Source organism: Phyllopteryx taeniolatus, chromosome 6, assembly GCF_024500385.1.
Source record: "Phyllopteryx taeniolatus isolate TA_2022b chromosome 6, UOR_Ptae_1.2, whole genome shotgun sequence".
NCBI classification, from domain to species: domain Eukaryota; kingdom Metazoa; phylum Chordata; class Actinopteri; order Syngnathiformes; family Syngnathidae; genus Phyllopteryx; species Phyllopteryx taeniolatus.
The window spans coordinates 28424672-28440890 of NC_084507.1; the positions used below are offsets into that span (position 1 = coordinate 28424672).

General features: G+C 45.0%; 1 protein-coding gene across 3 annotated transcripts in view; it reads right to left on the reverse strand.

Moving 5' to 3' along the window:
- The window catches only part of kirrel3l (kirre like nephrin family adhesion molecule 3, like), a 38335-nt gene that overhangs the window by 5164 nt on the left and 16952 nt on the right, over positions 1–16219 (reverse strand). For all 3 annotated transcript variants that reach the window (XM_061775976.1, XM_061775977.1, XM_061775978.1), the window contains exons 2-8: positions 8399–8554; positions 6889–7038; positions 4108–4265; positions 2846–2996; positions 2637–2742; positions 2225–2373; positions 1988–2115 (exon numbers count right to left, since the gene is read on the reverse strand). In XM_061775976.1, the coding sequence (XP_061631960.1) occupies positions 1988–2115; positions 2225–2373; positions 2637–2742; positions 2846–2996; positions 4108–4265; positions 6889–7038; positions 8399–8554 (998 nt within the window). The remainder of the gene's footprint in view (positions 1–1987; positions 2116–2224; positions 2374–2636; positions 2743–2845; positions 2997–4107; positions 4266–6888; positions 7039–8398; positions 8555–16219) is intronic.

The following is a 16219-nucleotide window of genomic DNA, read 5'->3' on the forward strand; positions in this document are numbered from 1 at the left end:
CTGGCATCCTTTTGTTGAGGCATACATTCAGGCTCTGTTAGCAAAATATATGCCTTTGCCCTTATGAAATGTATTCCATGTTAAATAGAACTACATCTTTTGTTTAAGCGCCAGGATAAGAAAGTAGACCTTGTTCCCCTCTCTCTGATATTGTATTAACACTTTGCTGTGAGACGGAGTAAGATCTCTGTGGTTGGAGGCAGATAAAAGCTGCCTATTCATGTGAGTATATACAGTATGGCCTCGCCTAAAGAGAAATAGGCAGACACTTCTTACAGCAGTCATGTGTATTCAAACTGTCTCCTTGCATGAAAGTTTGTATTAATTAAATTGCATCTGTCATTATTCTCCAAGGACTGTTTCTTGTCTGTGAATGGCTTAACGTTCTCTTAAAGTAACCTAAAGCATGGAGCTAGAAACATTTCAGTCTATTAATTGATTGAGAAGGGTCACTTATGTGAACAAAGCACACCTTTTTTATATTGTGGTTTCACCATGGCAACAAATGACATCTGTGCATAGCGATGTTTGTTGAAGTGATTGGCGGATTACGCGGCTTTCCCCGTGGTGAAGGCACATCAGTTACCTAATTGATGCAGCCATCCTCCCTAATTACCTGTGCCTCTATTTTCGTGACTAGCCCAAACTCGTGGTGCAACTCAGCGAGCAGGCGGGTTAGACCCGGTCTTGACAATTTTGTGGACCGACTTACATCTGCGCATTTAAACAAATGGGATGTCTGCGCTGGTGTGAGCGCGTCCACAGCTTACTTCAATCCTCTCCAGAAAAAAAAACTGCTCCTCTCATTCCCTTTAAAAAGCGGCGCAATAGTCTCGCGTGGGTACCCTTATTAAATACAGAATGAGCTGGTGAAAACTGCTGACGACTTGAAACTGTCCGCAGACGTCCTGTATTTATATCACCGCCAACGATCGTTTGTTTACACGGAAATCAAGACGTGGCAGTTTTTACGCAGAAGCGCAGCATCTCATTCTACGAAAATAGAATTAAATGCCAATCAGGTAAGGGTTTTGCGCTCCAAACTCAACTGTACTTCTTGAAAACACATCTCACAACAAGTGGCCTACATATGATGTTGGTTTTGGTATAATTTTGTTGTCTTTCATCGCAACATTTGTTAGTCAAAATACAGGGATGAGGAGAGTCGCTGCTTGGTGAGATTGTTGTCATTAAACTGTGAGGACACAACAGACCGTGGAAGGGTGCGAGCGGCTGCACTCACTCACTTCTTAGCTCATTGATCCCGTCATTCTATCAAGCTGTGCTTAATCCATTTACCTCCACAGCCCGCCTCTCGCGATCTCCACTTTTCTTTTTCAACACACTTACCAGCTAACCTAATTAATCCATTACTCTTGGCTGTGTGAGGGACGGTGGTAGTGGGCGGATTCGAAAAAAAACGTCTGCGTTCACCCTCAGAGGGGGCGAAACTGTTCGCTCTCAGATGTGACGACGTTACTCACGGCATCTCAAATTGTTTTTTTTTTTTAAATGTATTTTTACTCAGGGTATTTTCACCTGCTTGCCTTCAGAAGTAATAATGGTAGCGAGGAAAGAAACTCCCGTGGGATCGTGCTGATGTGGTCCACTAAAACACTTCTTACCAGGATCGTAATGTTCTTCCAGGAAACCGTTATTTAAATGCAGCTAGTGCCACCTGACGCCTGATAAGCTGCGGCTGCTTTCACCGCACCAGTTGACTGTCTGCTTCTTGGACTGATTGAGTTAGTGCGATGACAGCCAGTCTGAGCGCAGCCACATCGTGTATATCTATCAGCGGACAGACAGTTCTGCGCCAGAGGCGTTATCCCTCAGGGAGCATGGTGAGAGCAGCTTTTTGAAGAATGTGTAGAGAGAAAAGTGCGAGGGAGTCATGCCTGAAGGCCATGTGACAATGTTTCACTCTGAAGGGACGGTGATCAGTGGTGAAGTGTTGAATCTCTGAGATGCTTGTATATCGCCTTACCTCGCTTGAGCCCTGTTTGGTCCAAGCCAGCGTCAGAGGAGGATTCCCAGTCCACGTGCAAGTGAATGCTGCATCCATCCCGATATCCACTGTCATTGGCTTTGGCCCCGACAGCAATCTGGGGCCAACTGCGGAGAAGCAGACGGTTCCAATCAATATGTTTATCACTTAACGCATGCAGTACGCCTCAAGGCTACAATCTAACGGCTTTGTTTACAATCGTTCAGTTCAACTTACACTGAACATCAACCAAGGTGCTAACGTTGGTGCTTCCCACCGAGTTGGACACCTCACAGGAAACCGGATCCGTGAAGTAGGAATAGTCCACTGTCACCTCAAGACTGTCGCCGTTCGCCTCAGAGATGGGCACTCCTCCTTTAGACCACCTGGGACGGGCGAATAATCACATTATGCGGTAAGATTATTAGTTCGGGGAAGGTACTTACCCATGCATATCAAAGTGGCTATTAGCTCATTCATAGCGTCTGCCAATCATAATCAAACGCTGCCAATCAAGTGGCTCATTCAAGCAAATTATTTTCCCTTCGCAGGGTGATGTGCTTTTCAGCATAGTTTATTACCAGCACAGACAATATATTCTCCTCAATTTGCTCATTTGAAAAATGCTTTAAAAGGAGGGCGTGTCTACCTGTAGCCAATGATTTCGGGATTGGCTGAAGCAGTGCATATGAAGAGAACCTTGGCGCCCTCGGTCACAGTCTGAGGCTGCACTGATAAAACCACGGATGGAGGGTCTGAAAGATGTGACGCAAACTTCAGCGGGCACAATATTGACGTGACAACTACTCCTTGTCGTTGGATGCTCGAATGCGAATGAGCGCAACGTTGGTAACTCACGCTGGACGTTTATAGTGACGGATGTCTGTCTCCCGGCGGGGGCAGCTGGGTTGAGAACCCTGCAGGTGTAGGTGCGGCCGGTGTCGCTGTCCTCTGGGATGATTGGAAGCATGCTGACAGCTGCCTCCCTCTTCCCGTCTTCCATCAGGGTCTGCGACAATGCACAGTAGCTGTTAGCTTCAGTATAGCGTCTATATGTCATTTCATTTGGAGTTTTATGGGTATGCCAGAAACGCTATTTTCCATTTAAAATTCTCCGGCACCCGCTTTGAAATATATGAATATATTTTACGATGCAGCATGGGGTTTATTTTTTCTTTTTTTGCTGTTCCTACATTTCTGCCTTGTTTGTCATCGTCTTTTAAATCTATTTACTGCTCACGGAAATCAATACGCCTAAGTGAGGCAAGGTGGAGATTCTGAGGGTAATGCATACTGCTCGCTCGCTTTCACACACACAGACACGCACACACAGAAGGGAAAATTCTCTAATGGCCAAGGTGCTGTCTGTTTTTGGGCGGCAACAGTGAGGCAGAAGTGTCAGATCTTCTTAAAAAAAAAAAAAAGAAAGAAAGAAAGAAAAGGCAGGCTGGACATTATCCTCTGGACACCAAAATCAATGGAGCGACTCTTTTCCTTCCTCAGCAAGAAACACTTTTTTTTCTCTTTTTTAAATAAGATAACACCAGACCCCGTTTTATATCTTAAGAGTTGAGATTTTGCTTCCTTTCTTTCTCATATGTCAACTCTCTTGCCCCCCGCCCCTTCCTGTCGCCCCCTCTCACTGCAAGCTCTCCCCTCCCTAAACGTGGTTGTTTAGCGTCGTTTAGCGTGGCCAGAGAGCATGAAAAATGTGACACTTTCCCAGCCGCGGCCGACTCACGCTCCGCCGCACCCCCATTGTGTTTCTGCATTGTTGTGTTGGTGATTCGCTCTCTGCAGAAACTCTACTGTATGAAAGCCTCATGCCTGTCTGGGCTTTGGCATGCTCCAGTTATGCTGTAGTGTCACTGCATTAGCGGGAGGGAGTGAGGTGGGGGCCACGGGGGGTTCGGGGGAGTAGAAGGGGGAGGGGGACTGCAGAGAGTGAGTGAACAAACCTTATGAGAAAAAAGGTGGGGATAGAAAACTATACAGACAAACTATAGAGGAAATAGGGGGACTTGTACAGGTATTTGGATTGTAATTCTGTTGTTTTATAATATCATGGCTGAGTGCTCGGGATGACATGATGGCGAGCGCTTGCTACTTTGCATGCGTACCTTGGAGTAAATGGCTGTCTCCATGACTTCTCCGTCTCGGTACCAGGTGATCTCCGCGGCAGGCTTGGCTCCGTAGGATCTGCAGGTGAGGTTGTGCGGCGTGTGGGCTTTGAGGCGCACGACGGGGCCCCCCTCCACCACGGGGTCCGAAGGAGGGACTGGAATGCAATCGCGACAAACATCGCTCAATACTAAAGCAATGCAGCTCTTGACCTCACACGCACACAAAAACAACAACAACAACCCAGCAAGACATCACCAGTCACAATATTAGGTACACCTGCAGGATTCAATAACAGTTTGGAGTCACTTATACATTTCCTCCTTTTTTAAAAATATATATATTAATACTACTGTTCTGCTGTTTGGGGTCATTCTTATTTTTAAAAGAAAAGTACAGTTTTTTCTTCTTCTTTGATTACATTATATTAATCTGAATTACATTCTAGACATAGTTCATGGATCTCATTACTGGACATTCCAAATGCTGTGACATTAAAAGAAGCAAACAAGTATCCTCCTATGTTGTGTGTTTAACACAGTATAATTGATGAAAAGTCCTCAAATGGAGAAGAAAATAACAGATTCTTTATTTCCTTTGCGGAGAGTGGCATTATTGTCGAATTCGCTCCCACTGCCGCTGAGCGCTGTTTGGTCTGAATTGCTTATTTGTTCATTTACTATTTGCATGGCTTCTCGCACAGCACTGGCAAGCCAAGCGTGCCGCCGCTGATGAGGGCGTCCATTTCCCGGACCAATAAGGAGCGGCGTGAACGCGGGCTTTGCGTTGGCCTTTCTCGCTCCCTCCGCCGAACCAATTTCACTGTGTGTGTCTGAATTGTCAGAGGTCCTTCCGTTGCTGCAGCACGGACACTAATGGAATCCGAGTGCTAGGTGATTTTAATTTCCATGCCGATTCCCCTGACTGCACTCCAGACGTTGACTCTGGATTGCTTTGGCACGCGGGCAACTGCACCCAAATACACATCTACAGAAAGAAAAAAAAAGTTGCTCCCCCTTGCTTCTTTAGCTCTTGTTTTGCCGACATATAAACGTACGTATACCCTGACAGGCCTGCCTTAGACGTTATGTTCCTTTTCTGTATGTGCTCATCATTATGGATTTGTGTGTGATGATAAAGGTTCCAGGATTGGTGTCAAAAAACCCAAACTACAAAACTAGGAGTTTTCCTCCTTCATTGCGGAACAGAAAATCAACCAGCACGTCGACAACGAGATCATGCGGTGTTTGCTTTGTTCAGTGCACGAGAAGAGGCGAGATTTGTGGTGGGACGACTTAAAGCTGATTCATTGTGACAACGCTTCTGCTCACATTGCCCCTGAGCATCTGGCAGTTCCTGGCCAAGATGAACATCTCCGAGCTGGAGCCCCCGGACGTCACGTCGGAGCTGTGGAGGATCCCGGAAGAATCCTTCCGGGAGTGCATGAAGGCGCGGCAGAGATGTGCGTTAGGGTCCAGGGAGAATAATTCGAAGGGGAAAACTTGTACTTTGTAGTTTGGATTTCAAATATATCTTTTGTGACACCAGTCCCGGAACCTTTCCGACACATCTTGTATGTCCAGATTTACCTGCCGGCAGTTTGGGATCTTAATTTGTTTCTCTTTGCAAAAATAAACATTTAGTTGTTTTGTTTTTTTAACAACTTCACAGGAAAGTGTGACTGAAAACTAAATCCCCACTTACAATGGAGATGTAGATTGATATCAATGTACTCGTGAAGAAAGCCATTTACTACAAATGTGAATATATTTGGCACCCTTTTCTGTTAATAATAGCAATAATGGTAATAAACAAAGCAGACAATTTATTAAAAAACATAAATCAAAGACGATTACATGGCCAATAAGAAGTTTTTTTTTTCAGTATGAGACTGTAGGACACCAAAGTAAATAAATAAATACCACTTTTGTTCAAATTCACTTCAACTCATCTGTAGTTTATCAGTCAAATAAATGTAAAAAATAAGCTTGCTTTAATTGGGGGAAGTCACCTATCATCATACTGTGGCATATGATTGTTCCCTTTCACTTGCCTCCTTTATGAGCGTGCTGGGCTGAAGTCAATTTATGGGGAGTGACATTCCTTCAAATGCCACCAGATGCCAGCAGTGCTTTGCTCATTCCCACAAGACCTGTACCCCCCCCACCCCCCACCCCCACCCACACACACACACAATTATCATGTAGACCCCCCCCCCCCCCCACACACACACTCCTCAGCCCTCAATGTCTGCGTGAAGAAGTGGATCACTCACATCGCGTTAATGTAAAAACTGCCTTGCGGTTGACAAATGTTGTGGCTCACCGTAAAATTTGCTAACTATGCAGACCTTGACTTTCAAGTGACTACTCGAGTCATTTGTGATTTCTGCAATCACATTAGCCAAGACATCCACAGTCTTGAGAGTGTTTACTGATTTTATTCCCCCCCCCCCCCCATTCGACTCTCTTGGCTGAGGCTTAGTAGAATTATGCCCCCAGCATTTCATTTCCATCAAGAAATGAGATTTATCACGGAGGGGTTATTGTTGAGTGGTGATAAGAAATCATTTTATTCATTGTAAAGCCTTTAAAGAGGTCAGTTATATTATATACAATGCAATATAGATTTCATTTGTCTGCCTGCTGGTGTTCTGAATGGGATAATTACACATTGTGCACGACTTTGTTTTTTATAATGGCCATCTTTATACTTGTGTCTCGCCGTGTGATGTGTTGGGACCGTTCCCGAGCTGTGGCAGTCCGAGCTGCGTATCTTACCTTGTACAGTGAGTTTGGCACCGTGGGAGCGCAGGCCCGCCTGCGTCGCCTGACACTCGTACACGGCGTCGTCCACCAGCTCTGCCGAATCGATCAGCAAGCTGTGCTCGCCTGATAGCGGGTCGCCCATTAAGGAGTAACGCGTCCAGCCTGCGTGAAGTCGGCGCGCACGACAGTCAGCCGCAAACCAAGCAACAATAAACACATAATGACACAACTACGGAGCCCATTTGGACAAAGCGCTAAGAAATGTGGCAAAGCTCTTTAAGTCACAAATGAACGCAGGCAGGCGGCGCCTCGGTAGGATTGAGCCTACGTGTGTGTGTTTAGAGCAGCGTGAGGTTGGAAATGAAACGCGTGAGGAGTCTGTCCTTGAAGCACAGACCCAATAAAGATGGTGGCTGCAGGGCTCCAGGGGCGGAGAGGCAGTCCCTCCACCATCAAATGTTAGCGTGAAAGGCGGATTGATTATCCACCTTCCTACGAGAACCTTAAAAAGCTAAACAGCAAATCACGTTACGTGTGCACATCAGTCGCCGATCTTTCACCATTGAATCTTGTAAAACCAAAATGTTTAAAAAAAAGAGAGGCCTGGGTTATAATGGGACCTGCCATTGATCGGTGTCAGACCAGTAAACACTAAAGCACTAGTAAACGCATCTAAAAAAAAAAAAAATGCACTTGCGCAATTCAATTTACCATTTTCGCTCTACTAAGATGTTAAATTAAATGTGTTAATTAATGTGTTCCCGCAGTATGTGAGCCCAAAACGGTTTATGGGCTTTATTTATCAAATTATGTCCAATTCCGCTGTCATAGGTAGTGCGATATTGCTTTTTTGATTCTTGAACTGTGCAGTTCGGTTCAGTTTAGTGTCAATTTGCTGTAAAGGATTCCAAAACATCTGACATGCACAGTCCCAGTTTTTCAAAAGTGTAACCTAACAAACTGTATTGGCGGACACATGAATTTTCCCTTCTTCTTTTGACACAGCTTGGTACTGCTAGCCTTAGCACTCTGACCATTTCGTACTCTACTCTAGACTGCTCTTTGTACTCTAACAAGGATCTGAACAGCAAAATTCACAACAGGTGTGTGAGCCGTGAATCGACCAATTCATTTCCTGGTTCAATTCGAAATTTTTTTTCAACAGTCCTCCTCATCGTGCTATTCGCTTTTTGACGTCATGTGACCAAGAAGACATCCTAACGAATGATCAACCAACAGGATGTTCTCAGAGGGAAGTGGCCACTGAGCTTGTGATTTTTTTTTTTTTTTGCTGAATATTTGCATTCAAACGTTGAGAGAAGGTCAAATTAAGGTATCTATTTTAGGTTCATCCTGAAAACGTCACCCGAAAGCTGAATATCCCTAACGTTTTTGGAAGCAGTGCATATTTATTGATTGTATTAATTGGAGTGTGTTAGCACGACTATGACAAATGTAACAGTCAATTGTATCCTGAAAGTCCAGTTTGTCACGTAAACGTCTTGCCAGAGCGAGATGATACCTGGTAGGTCTCTCTCTCCGCCCAAAGCCAGTCCATCTTTGGTCCACTGCACCATGCCCCGGTAGCCCACGATGACACATGGTAGAGTCACCGACTGCCCAGACGCCACCACCTGGTCCTGAGGCTGCTGGGAGAAGTAGGCTGCTCGGGTGGCGGCTGCAAGGACAGAAGGAGAAAGACGTTGTGAATTTTGACAAGAATTGACATTTTCAGGGCAAATCATGAACAAAGTGCGCACATCAAATGAATGGCAGCAGGTGTGAACAGTTGGGAAAGTAAGAGGAGCCCTGTAAAGATTAAGGGTGACGTCTCAAAAAACTGACATTTGAAAGCGATGGATAAACCTGACTTGTGTGAACATTTAATAGTTCCCCCCCCCCCCTATTAATATCCCTTCCAAGAAGAAGAGTCAGCTGTGCCTCATAACTTATTGAACTCTTTCCCAAGTCCTTCTGCTTGTATGCTTAGCGGCACGAAGCACTTTCGGTGGAAGCGGGGGGGGGGGTGATCTGCCACTCTTTCCGTGTACTTTTAGTAAAAAATGGATGTTAAACAATTAAAACGGCACCGAAGGCCCCCGGGGACCCGTTTTGTTCGAGGCGCTTCAAATTCAGCTGAGACACCTGCCGCCGCTGACGTGTTCAAGTGCGGGTACACGCTCTCAATGGGTCGGTAGGCTGGCCGTCAGACAAACACGCACACGCACATTGAGACGGTTTCCAAACGTTTGTGTCATTATGATAAAGATTGAGTATTACAAACCCTATACGGGCAGGGGAAGATGGCAGCACTCCCGAGGTAACTAATCCGTAGGCAGGGAAAGAGACGGTTGGTTGGTTATCTAAGTGGGCTCTCTGTGCAAGTCGGCAGACTTTGAAAAAAAGAAAAAAAACTCATTCTCCTTCTCTCTTTCATTGTTGCTCAATGGAGAATGGAAGGAAGGGAAGGGGGGCTGGGGAGATAAAGAGGCCTCTATTCAATCTGGGCTAAATCCCCCCCATCCACCCCCTCACCCTTTCTGAACTCCTTCTCTTGGTTGGAGCGCTTAAACAGACAGGGTCCCCTCCCGCCCCCCTGCCCCCCCCCCCCCCCCCCCCATCACCAGTAAAGAAAGCTGCTGAAAGGAGGGCAACATACGGCAACCAGAGACGCGCTATTGTCCTCTTGTCCCTCTCTTTTAATAGGCCTCTTCATTCTCAATCAATCCTGCTAAATGCAAGTTTAATAGCTTTTCAATAGCAGCACCCCCTCACCCCTTAAAGGGGCTGACGGGGATTTTTGCTTACGCTCTCACCGTCTTTTTTCCTCCGCTTTCCCCCCCGTATTTCTCGCCCCATTCTCTCATTTGCGTTTGAATGGGGGCGCTTGTTGGCAGTGTTTATTCCACACTCAATTATCCACTTCATCTCAGGGAGGGCCTGTGGACTGAACGCTGTCCCTCACCCTTGCCCTCCCACTGCCACTGCCACCCAGCAGCATAATTAAAGTAAAAAAACAAACAAAAAAAAACTCATTTCCACCAAGCATTTTGGTTTTGAACAACATTTTCAAAGGGTACCGAGATAACCGGTCTGTACCGTACCAGATTTTAGGCACCCTGATTTCAGTGTACCAACCACCATGGCACATTACATAGACATTTGACTGATTGAACTGTTGTTTCTGCACCACAACAGAAATGCAAAGGGAAGATTACAACATGTAATTAAAAAGAATCTTTCTGTGCCTTGTTTATGGATTAGTGTCATGACCCGAAAGCGAAAGCCAGATGAGGTTTTACTCTTCCAAAACCGTACTGCAGCGAATTGAACTGAACTGTACACGCTGGCTTCGAATGTAGACCGACCATTGAACCAAATGCTGATGATTTAATGGTATAACTTAGCAGCCGTTTCTTCAAGAACGTTTTCATTTAAACACTGTGTTGTATCGGTCGCATGTGTGTTTTGGAGATGAACTCGAGATGAACTTTTTTAAAAGCAATCGCAACGGCTGTCGTTCGCATCTAAACGGCAGCTTTTACAACACGAAGGACGTGCGCACTCGCGAGTGTGGCACGTTCATTTATGAATGGCGGAATACATTGTTGTACGTCGCCCAACATTGAATTGGGGACATAAGCCACAATTGTGGACCAATCAACAGGCAGCAGTGTGTCATAGCTCCACCCTCCACAAGCAAACAGTACTTGAAGGTTTGTTGGCTAGTAGTGGCACAGTACGATATTTTGGAACCCTTTCCAGCGGACTCACCAAACAATGCGTTCCGAGTTGAACTTGTAATGTTCTGCCTGGTGGCATCAAGCCTTAATGCACCGCCAATGTCGAGTTCTCCTTCTGACTCGCAGAGGGTGTTAACGTAGTTCACTCGAGAAGGAAAAATTATATGCGTCATTCTTACAAAAGTGACGGACTTGCCTATTGAGCGTGTGTGGGAATCAAAAGAGTCCAATTTGAGCTTGCGAGTGAGTCTTGGAGCTCAGGCTTTTCGGTGGCAAGAGAGGACCGACATTTTCCTTCAAAAAATGATACTTTACACTCTTGCCTGTCTAACATTCTGCATTCACCAAGTAATGAGCAGTTTCATAATCCTCCCCTGGCAGAAGCAGATCAAGATTTTTCTTATTGTACTTGCAAAGAGAGGGGGCAAAAAAAAAAAAAAAAAAGATTACAATTAGGTATCTTGCCCAGTTTATCTAACTGTTTACAATGGGTAATAATTCATTTCATTGGCTGATTGTTTAAACGGATTACATGCTGTGATGTGTTTGTCTCTACCACACCCACGGACAATTTGATATGCTCACATTTGGCAATTAACGTTTCATATGGAGCCATACAAAAATAGAGTGACGACTGTGTGCAAGTGATTCACAGCTCTCCGGATCCCTTATTGAAAAGGCTCGACAGAACATCTCGACTGGCTAATGACTCATGCCAGATTCCTTTAATTCCTCGTTGCCGAATTAGACAATTCTTTGCCGGTGTATTAGCAGCTTAATTACATGAATACGTTCCTGATGGGGAGCGAGGGAGGAACAGAGGCACAAGAAGGGAACGGTGGAGGCAGTCTGAAGACTCACGCACACTCACACATGCAGTCCGCAAATACACACTTCTCACTTTGCTTCTGGCTCCCCCTGAATCAAGTAGAAATGAACATGATGGAAACCTCAATCCGAGTCTTAAATAGCCGACATTACTGCACTGGATTTGACTTGTTTTGCTTCTCTACCTTAAATCTATTCATGAACTCATTCATGTGTTCCCTACATTCCCACTCTATGGATTAGTTGTAATGCATGTGTTAGATTAATGTTACCTTACAAACGTTTCGCATTTAGATGAACACGTTCTTATTGGCACAAATTCAGCATTTACTCTATTTCTTAACTTCCTGGATGTGTGTGTGTGTTTGTGTGTGTGTGTGCACGCGCACACTTTTCCTTCCTGCTGTAACAAGGTCAAACAACCTGGGCTCAAACAATTTAATCCGGATTTCTCAAAATGGAATATCATTTCATGCCACTGCAAGTGTGTGTGTGTGTGTGCGCGCGCGGGAGTGCGGGCGTGCCCATTTCTTGCTGACGCTGTGTGATGTTTTGTGAAAGTGTACACGCGTGTGTTAAAAGGGAACGCAAAGTGTCAAGCACATTTAGCCGTGTACTTTGACGTTTGCGTTTTTGCTGGTTGTGTCACATGATCACATGCTTCGACGGCGCAATTCGAAACAGCCTCACAGGATTGAACGCAACCTGTTAAAGAGCTTTTCCGCCGCCGCTCGCCCTCCTTCATGTTATCGGATAGGCGTGCATTCACATCAGGCCGGATCATGAAGAGATGGACAGATGTCAGCAGCGATCCGTTCGCCACTGGACATCTGCCCTGGGAGAATTAGATTGAATCTGCCACTGTGTGCGTGTCTGTGTGTTTGTGTGTGTGATGGCTATGAAGCTGAAGACCGAGCGTGATAATCGCACTGCCGATGACCTTTAGCTATAATGGGAATGTAACACACAGAGCGTGGTGCATTTATTACCTCACCCTCAAGATTCATCATCGGTTACACCGTTCTGCTATAAAGGAAAAACAAAGTCACTTGCTTCAAATAAAATTCACTCTAAAACCTGGTTTTGTTCCATCCGTGACAACCAATGCTCCAATTCAAGTCCTATCTTCAATAATTACAAGAACTCTAAGCTCACCTACACTTATTTGCTCCATTCAGAAATAAATTATGTATATATATATAAGGTATTAAAAAAAGGTTGTTTTTTTTTCCCTCTCTCCAAACGATGGACAAAGTCCTGCACCCAGCCTGTGTGAGGTTCCCATAATAGACTCCAGAGAGGAGGAAATGGGGAGAAAACAAAAACACACACACCCTCCCCACAAAACAAGGCAATTGGCAAAAAAAGTGTCAAGCTTGGAATAAACAACCATTCTCCCCAAATGCCATCCGTTGTGCCTTGTCGAGATAAGGCTTCTAAATCGGGCTGGAAATGCAAGCTCCATTTCTCTCTGTACGGAATTATTATCCCTTTTGTTTTGAGTCCTTTGTCTCCCTCGTCTCGCGTATGTGTGCGTAAGCGTGTGTACAAACAACAACAAAAAAGTAGAGCTGAGGTAGACCCAGCACCCATCTCATGTTTGGAGTGTACTAAGCTCATTAGCATGACTTGTACAGAACTTGAGGGCTTCAAAGAAGCCAAGAAGAGATACCACCCACTGACTGGCCGCACCGTGGTGCCCAGCATGTATGTTGTTGTTCGACTGTTGCGGGCAGCTCTCTCTGCAGATGGCCTCTTCTCTCGTACCTCCGTTCAAAAATATGTATCACTCCCTTATGCATTCCGGCTGCACTTCCACTCACCCGCTCTCGCTCCCTTTCCTCCTCGTCTGCATTTTTCTGCCCAAATTGCAATCTAACTGCTTTTTAAGAGCTATTTTGCCCGAGTTTAATCCTCCTCCCATCCCCTCCCGGCTTTTATTCCATTGTGAAAATCTTGGCTAAGGCCGAGACCCCTTTTAAGCGAGTGGACCAGCTCATCTAAACCAGTGCCAGCCTCCCCCTCCCCTCTTGGCTGCTCCACTGAATCCCCAACCCGGTGTATTCTGCCCCAACTAAATCTCCGCCCTCACATTTGTCTGGTTATCCCTAGCGCATCTACTCTCAAGAGAAATCCACACCTCGTGGGGCCCATCGTGATAAGGCGCTATTAATCACTGACATCATTCTGACAGCGCTCTGTTTTGCCGCTCGTGTCAACTGTCGTCACTTTCTCCTGCTCTCCGTTTGCATCTTCTGTCCCTTCAGTCGTGCTCTGCATCCCCGGTGCGAGAATCACAGGACTTTGTCTCGGCTTGTCAGGGGGAAAAGAGGAAAAACAGACAAATTCAAAACGTGATTAAAAAAACCCAACAACAAATCAATGGGGGAGGAAACACCACAAAAGTAATGGTTGGCCTTCAATTGCAAAGAAGTCGGCTACAGATAGCATTGATGTAACGCGACTATCAGGCTGTCTCAAAGGCTGTCACGCAGATGTGCTCACTCGTGTTGAGCACATCTGCTTCACAGTTCTAAGCTTTGGGTTCGAATCTTGGCTTTGGCCATCCTGTTTGGAATTTGCATGTTCTTCCTGTGCTTGCATGTTTTTTTTTTTTTTAAGTTTCCTTCAACAACAGTTTGTTTGTGAATGGGGATCATGATGACTATTGTCATACATTGGGTACGGAAAGTATTCAGACCCCCTTAAATTTTTCACTCTTTTTTTATATTGCAGCCGTTTGCTAAAATAATTTAAGTTCACTTTCCCCCCAAATTAATGTACACACAGCAGCCCTTATTGATAGTGGAAAAAAACAGAATTGTTGAAATTTTTGCAGATTTATTAAAAAATTTAAACTGAAATATTACACAGCCATAATTATTCAGACCTTTTGCTCAGTATTTAGTAGAAGCACCCTTTTGAGCTAATACAGCCATGAGTCTTTTTGGGAATGATCCAACAAGTTTTTCACACCTGCATTTGGAGATCTGCCATTTAGAATCAGAATCAGAATCATCTTTATTTGCCAAGTATGTCCAAAAAACACACAAGGAATTTGTCTCCGGTAGTTGGAGCCGCTCTAGTACGACAACAGACAGTCAATTGACAGAGAACACTTTGAGACATAAAGACATTGACAAAAAACAGTCACTGAGCAATAAAGGGTTAATAGTTATCTGGTAATGCCGGTACATTTTTTATTTTATTTATTTGACAATTTGCAAAAGATGCAGAGTCCTCTAGCGCTTAGAGCAGTTCGAATGACTAATATTGCAATAGTCTGGTGCAATGACCATTGTGCGAAGGGCGCCGAGACTTCAAGGAGTGTATGCAGTTTAAAGTGACGAGTAGCGCGATAATCTGGGACAATGTTGATTGTGCAAATGTTGCAGATACTCTCCAGTTCTTTCAGGTTGGATGGTGAACTTTGGTGGACAGCCATTTTCAGGTCTCTCCAGAGATGCTAAATTGGGTTTAAGTCAGGGCTATGGCTGGGCCATTCACGGAGTTGTTCTGAAGCCACTCCTTGGGTATTTTAGCTATGTGCTTAGGGTCATTGTCTTTTTTGAAGGTGAACCTTTGGCCCAGTCTGAGGTTCTGAGCCCTCTGGAGAAGATTTTCGTCCAGGATATCCCCGTACTGGGCCGTATTCATATTTCCTTCGATTGCAAAAGTCATCCTGTCCCTGCAGCTGAAAAATACCCACACAGGATGATTCTGCCACCACCATGCTTCACTGTTGGGACTGTATTGGACAGGTGATGAGCAGTGCCTGGTTTTCTCCACACATGCCACTTAGAATTAAGGCCAACAATTTCTATCTTGGTCTTATCAGACCAGAGAATCTTATTTCTCACCATCTTGGAATCCTTCAGGTGTTTGTTAGCAAACTCCATGCGGGCTTTCATGCGTCTTGCACTGAGGAGAGGCTTCCGTCGGGCCACTCTGCCATAAAACCCCGACTGGTGGAGGGCTGCAGTGATGGTTGACTTTCTAGAACTTTCTTCCATCTCTGGAGCTCAGCCACAGTGATCTTTGGGTTCTTCTTTACTGCTCTCACCAAGGCTCTTATCCCCTGATTGCTCAGTTTGGCCGGATGGCCAGCTCTCGGAAGTGTTCTGGTTGTCCCAAACGTCTTCAATTTCAGGATTATGGAGGCCACTGTGCTCTTAGGAACCTTAAGTGCAGCAGAATTTTTTTTTGTAACCTTGGCCAGATCTGTGCCTTGCCACAATTCTGTCTCTGTGCTCTTCAGTCAGTTCCTTTGACCTCATGATTCTCATTTGCTCTGACATGCACTGTGAGCTGTAAGGTCTTATATAGACAGGTGTGTGGCTTTCCTAATCAAGTCCAATCAGTATAGTCAAACATAGTTGGAGTCCAATGAAAGTGTAGAACCATCTCAAGGATGATCAGAAGGAATGGACAGCACCCGAGTTCAATATATGAGTGTCACAGCAAAGGGTCTGAATACTTATGGATGTGCGATATTTCAGTTTTTATTTTTTAATAAATCAGCAAATATTTCAACAATTATGTTTTTTTATGTCAATATGGGGTGCTGTTTGTCCATTAATAAGGGGAAAAAATGACCTTTAATGATTTTAGAAAATGGCTGCAATATAACAAAGAGTGAAATATTTAAGGGGGTCTGAAAACTTTCCGTACCGACTGTATTTACCACATTGCTGTCATGTAATAGTATCTTCTCTCTATTGAGCTGGCAAGCACCAGTGATGCGAGCTGCATCAGTGGCTCCCAGACTACCA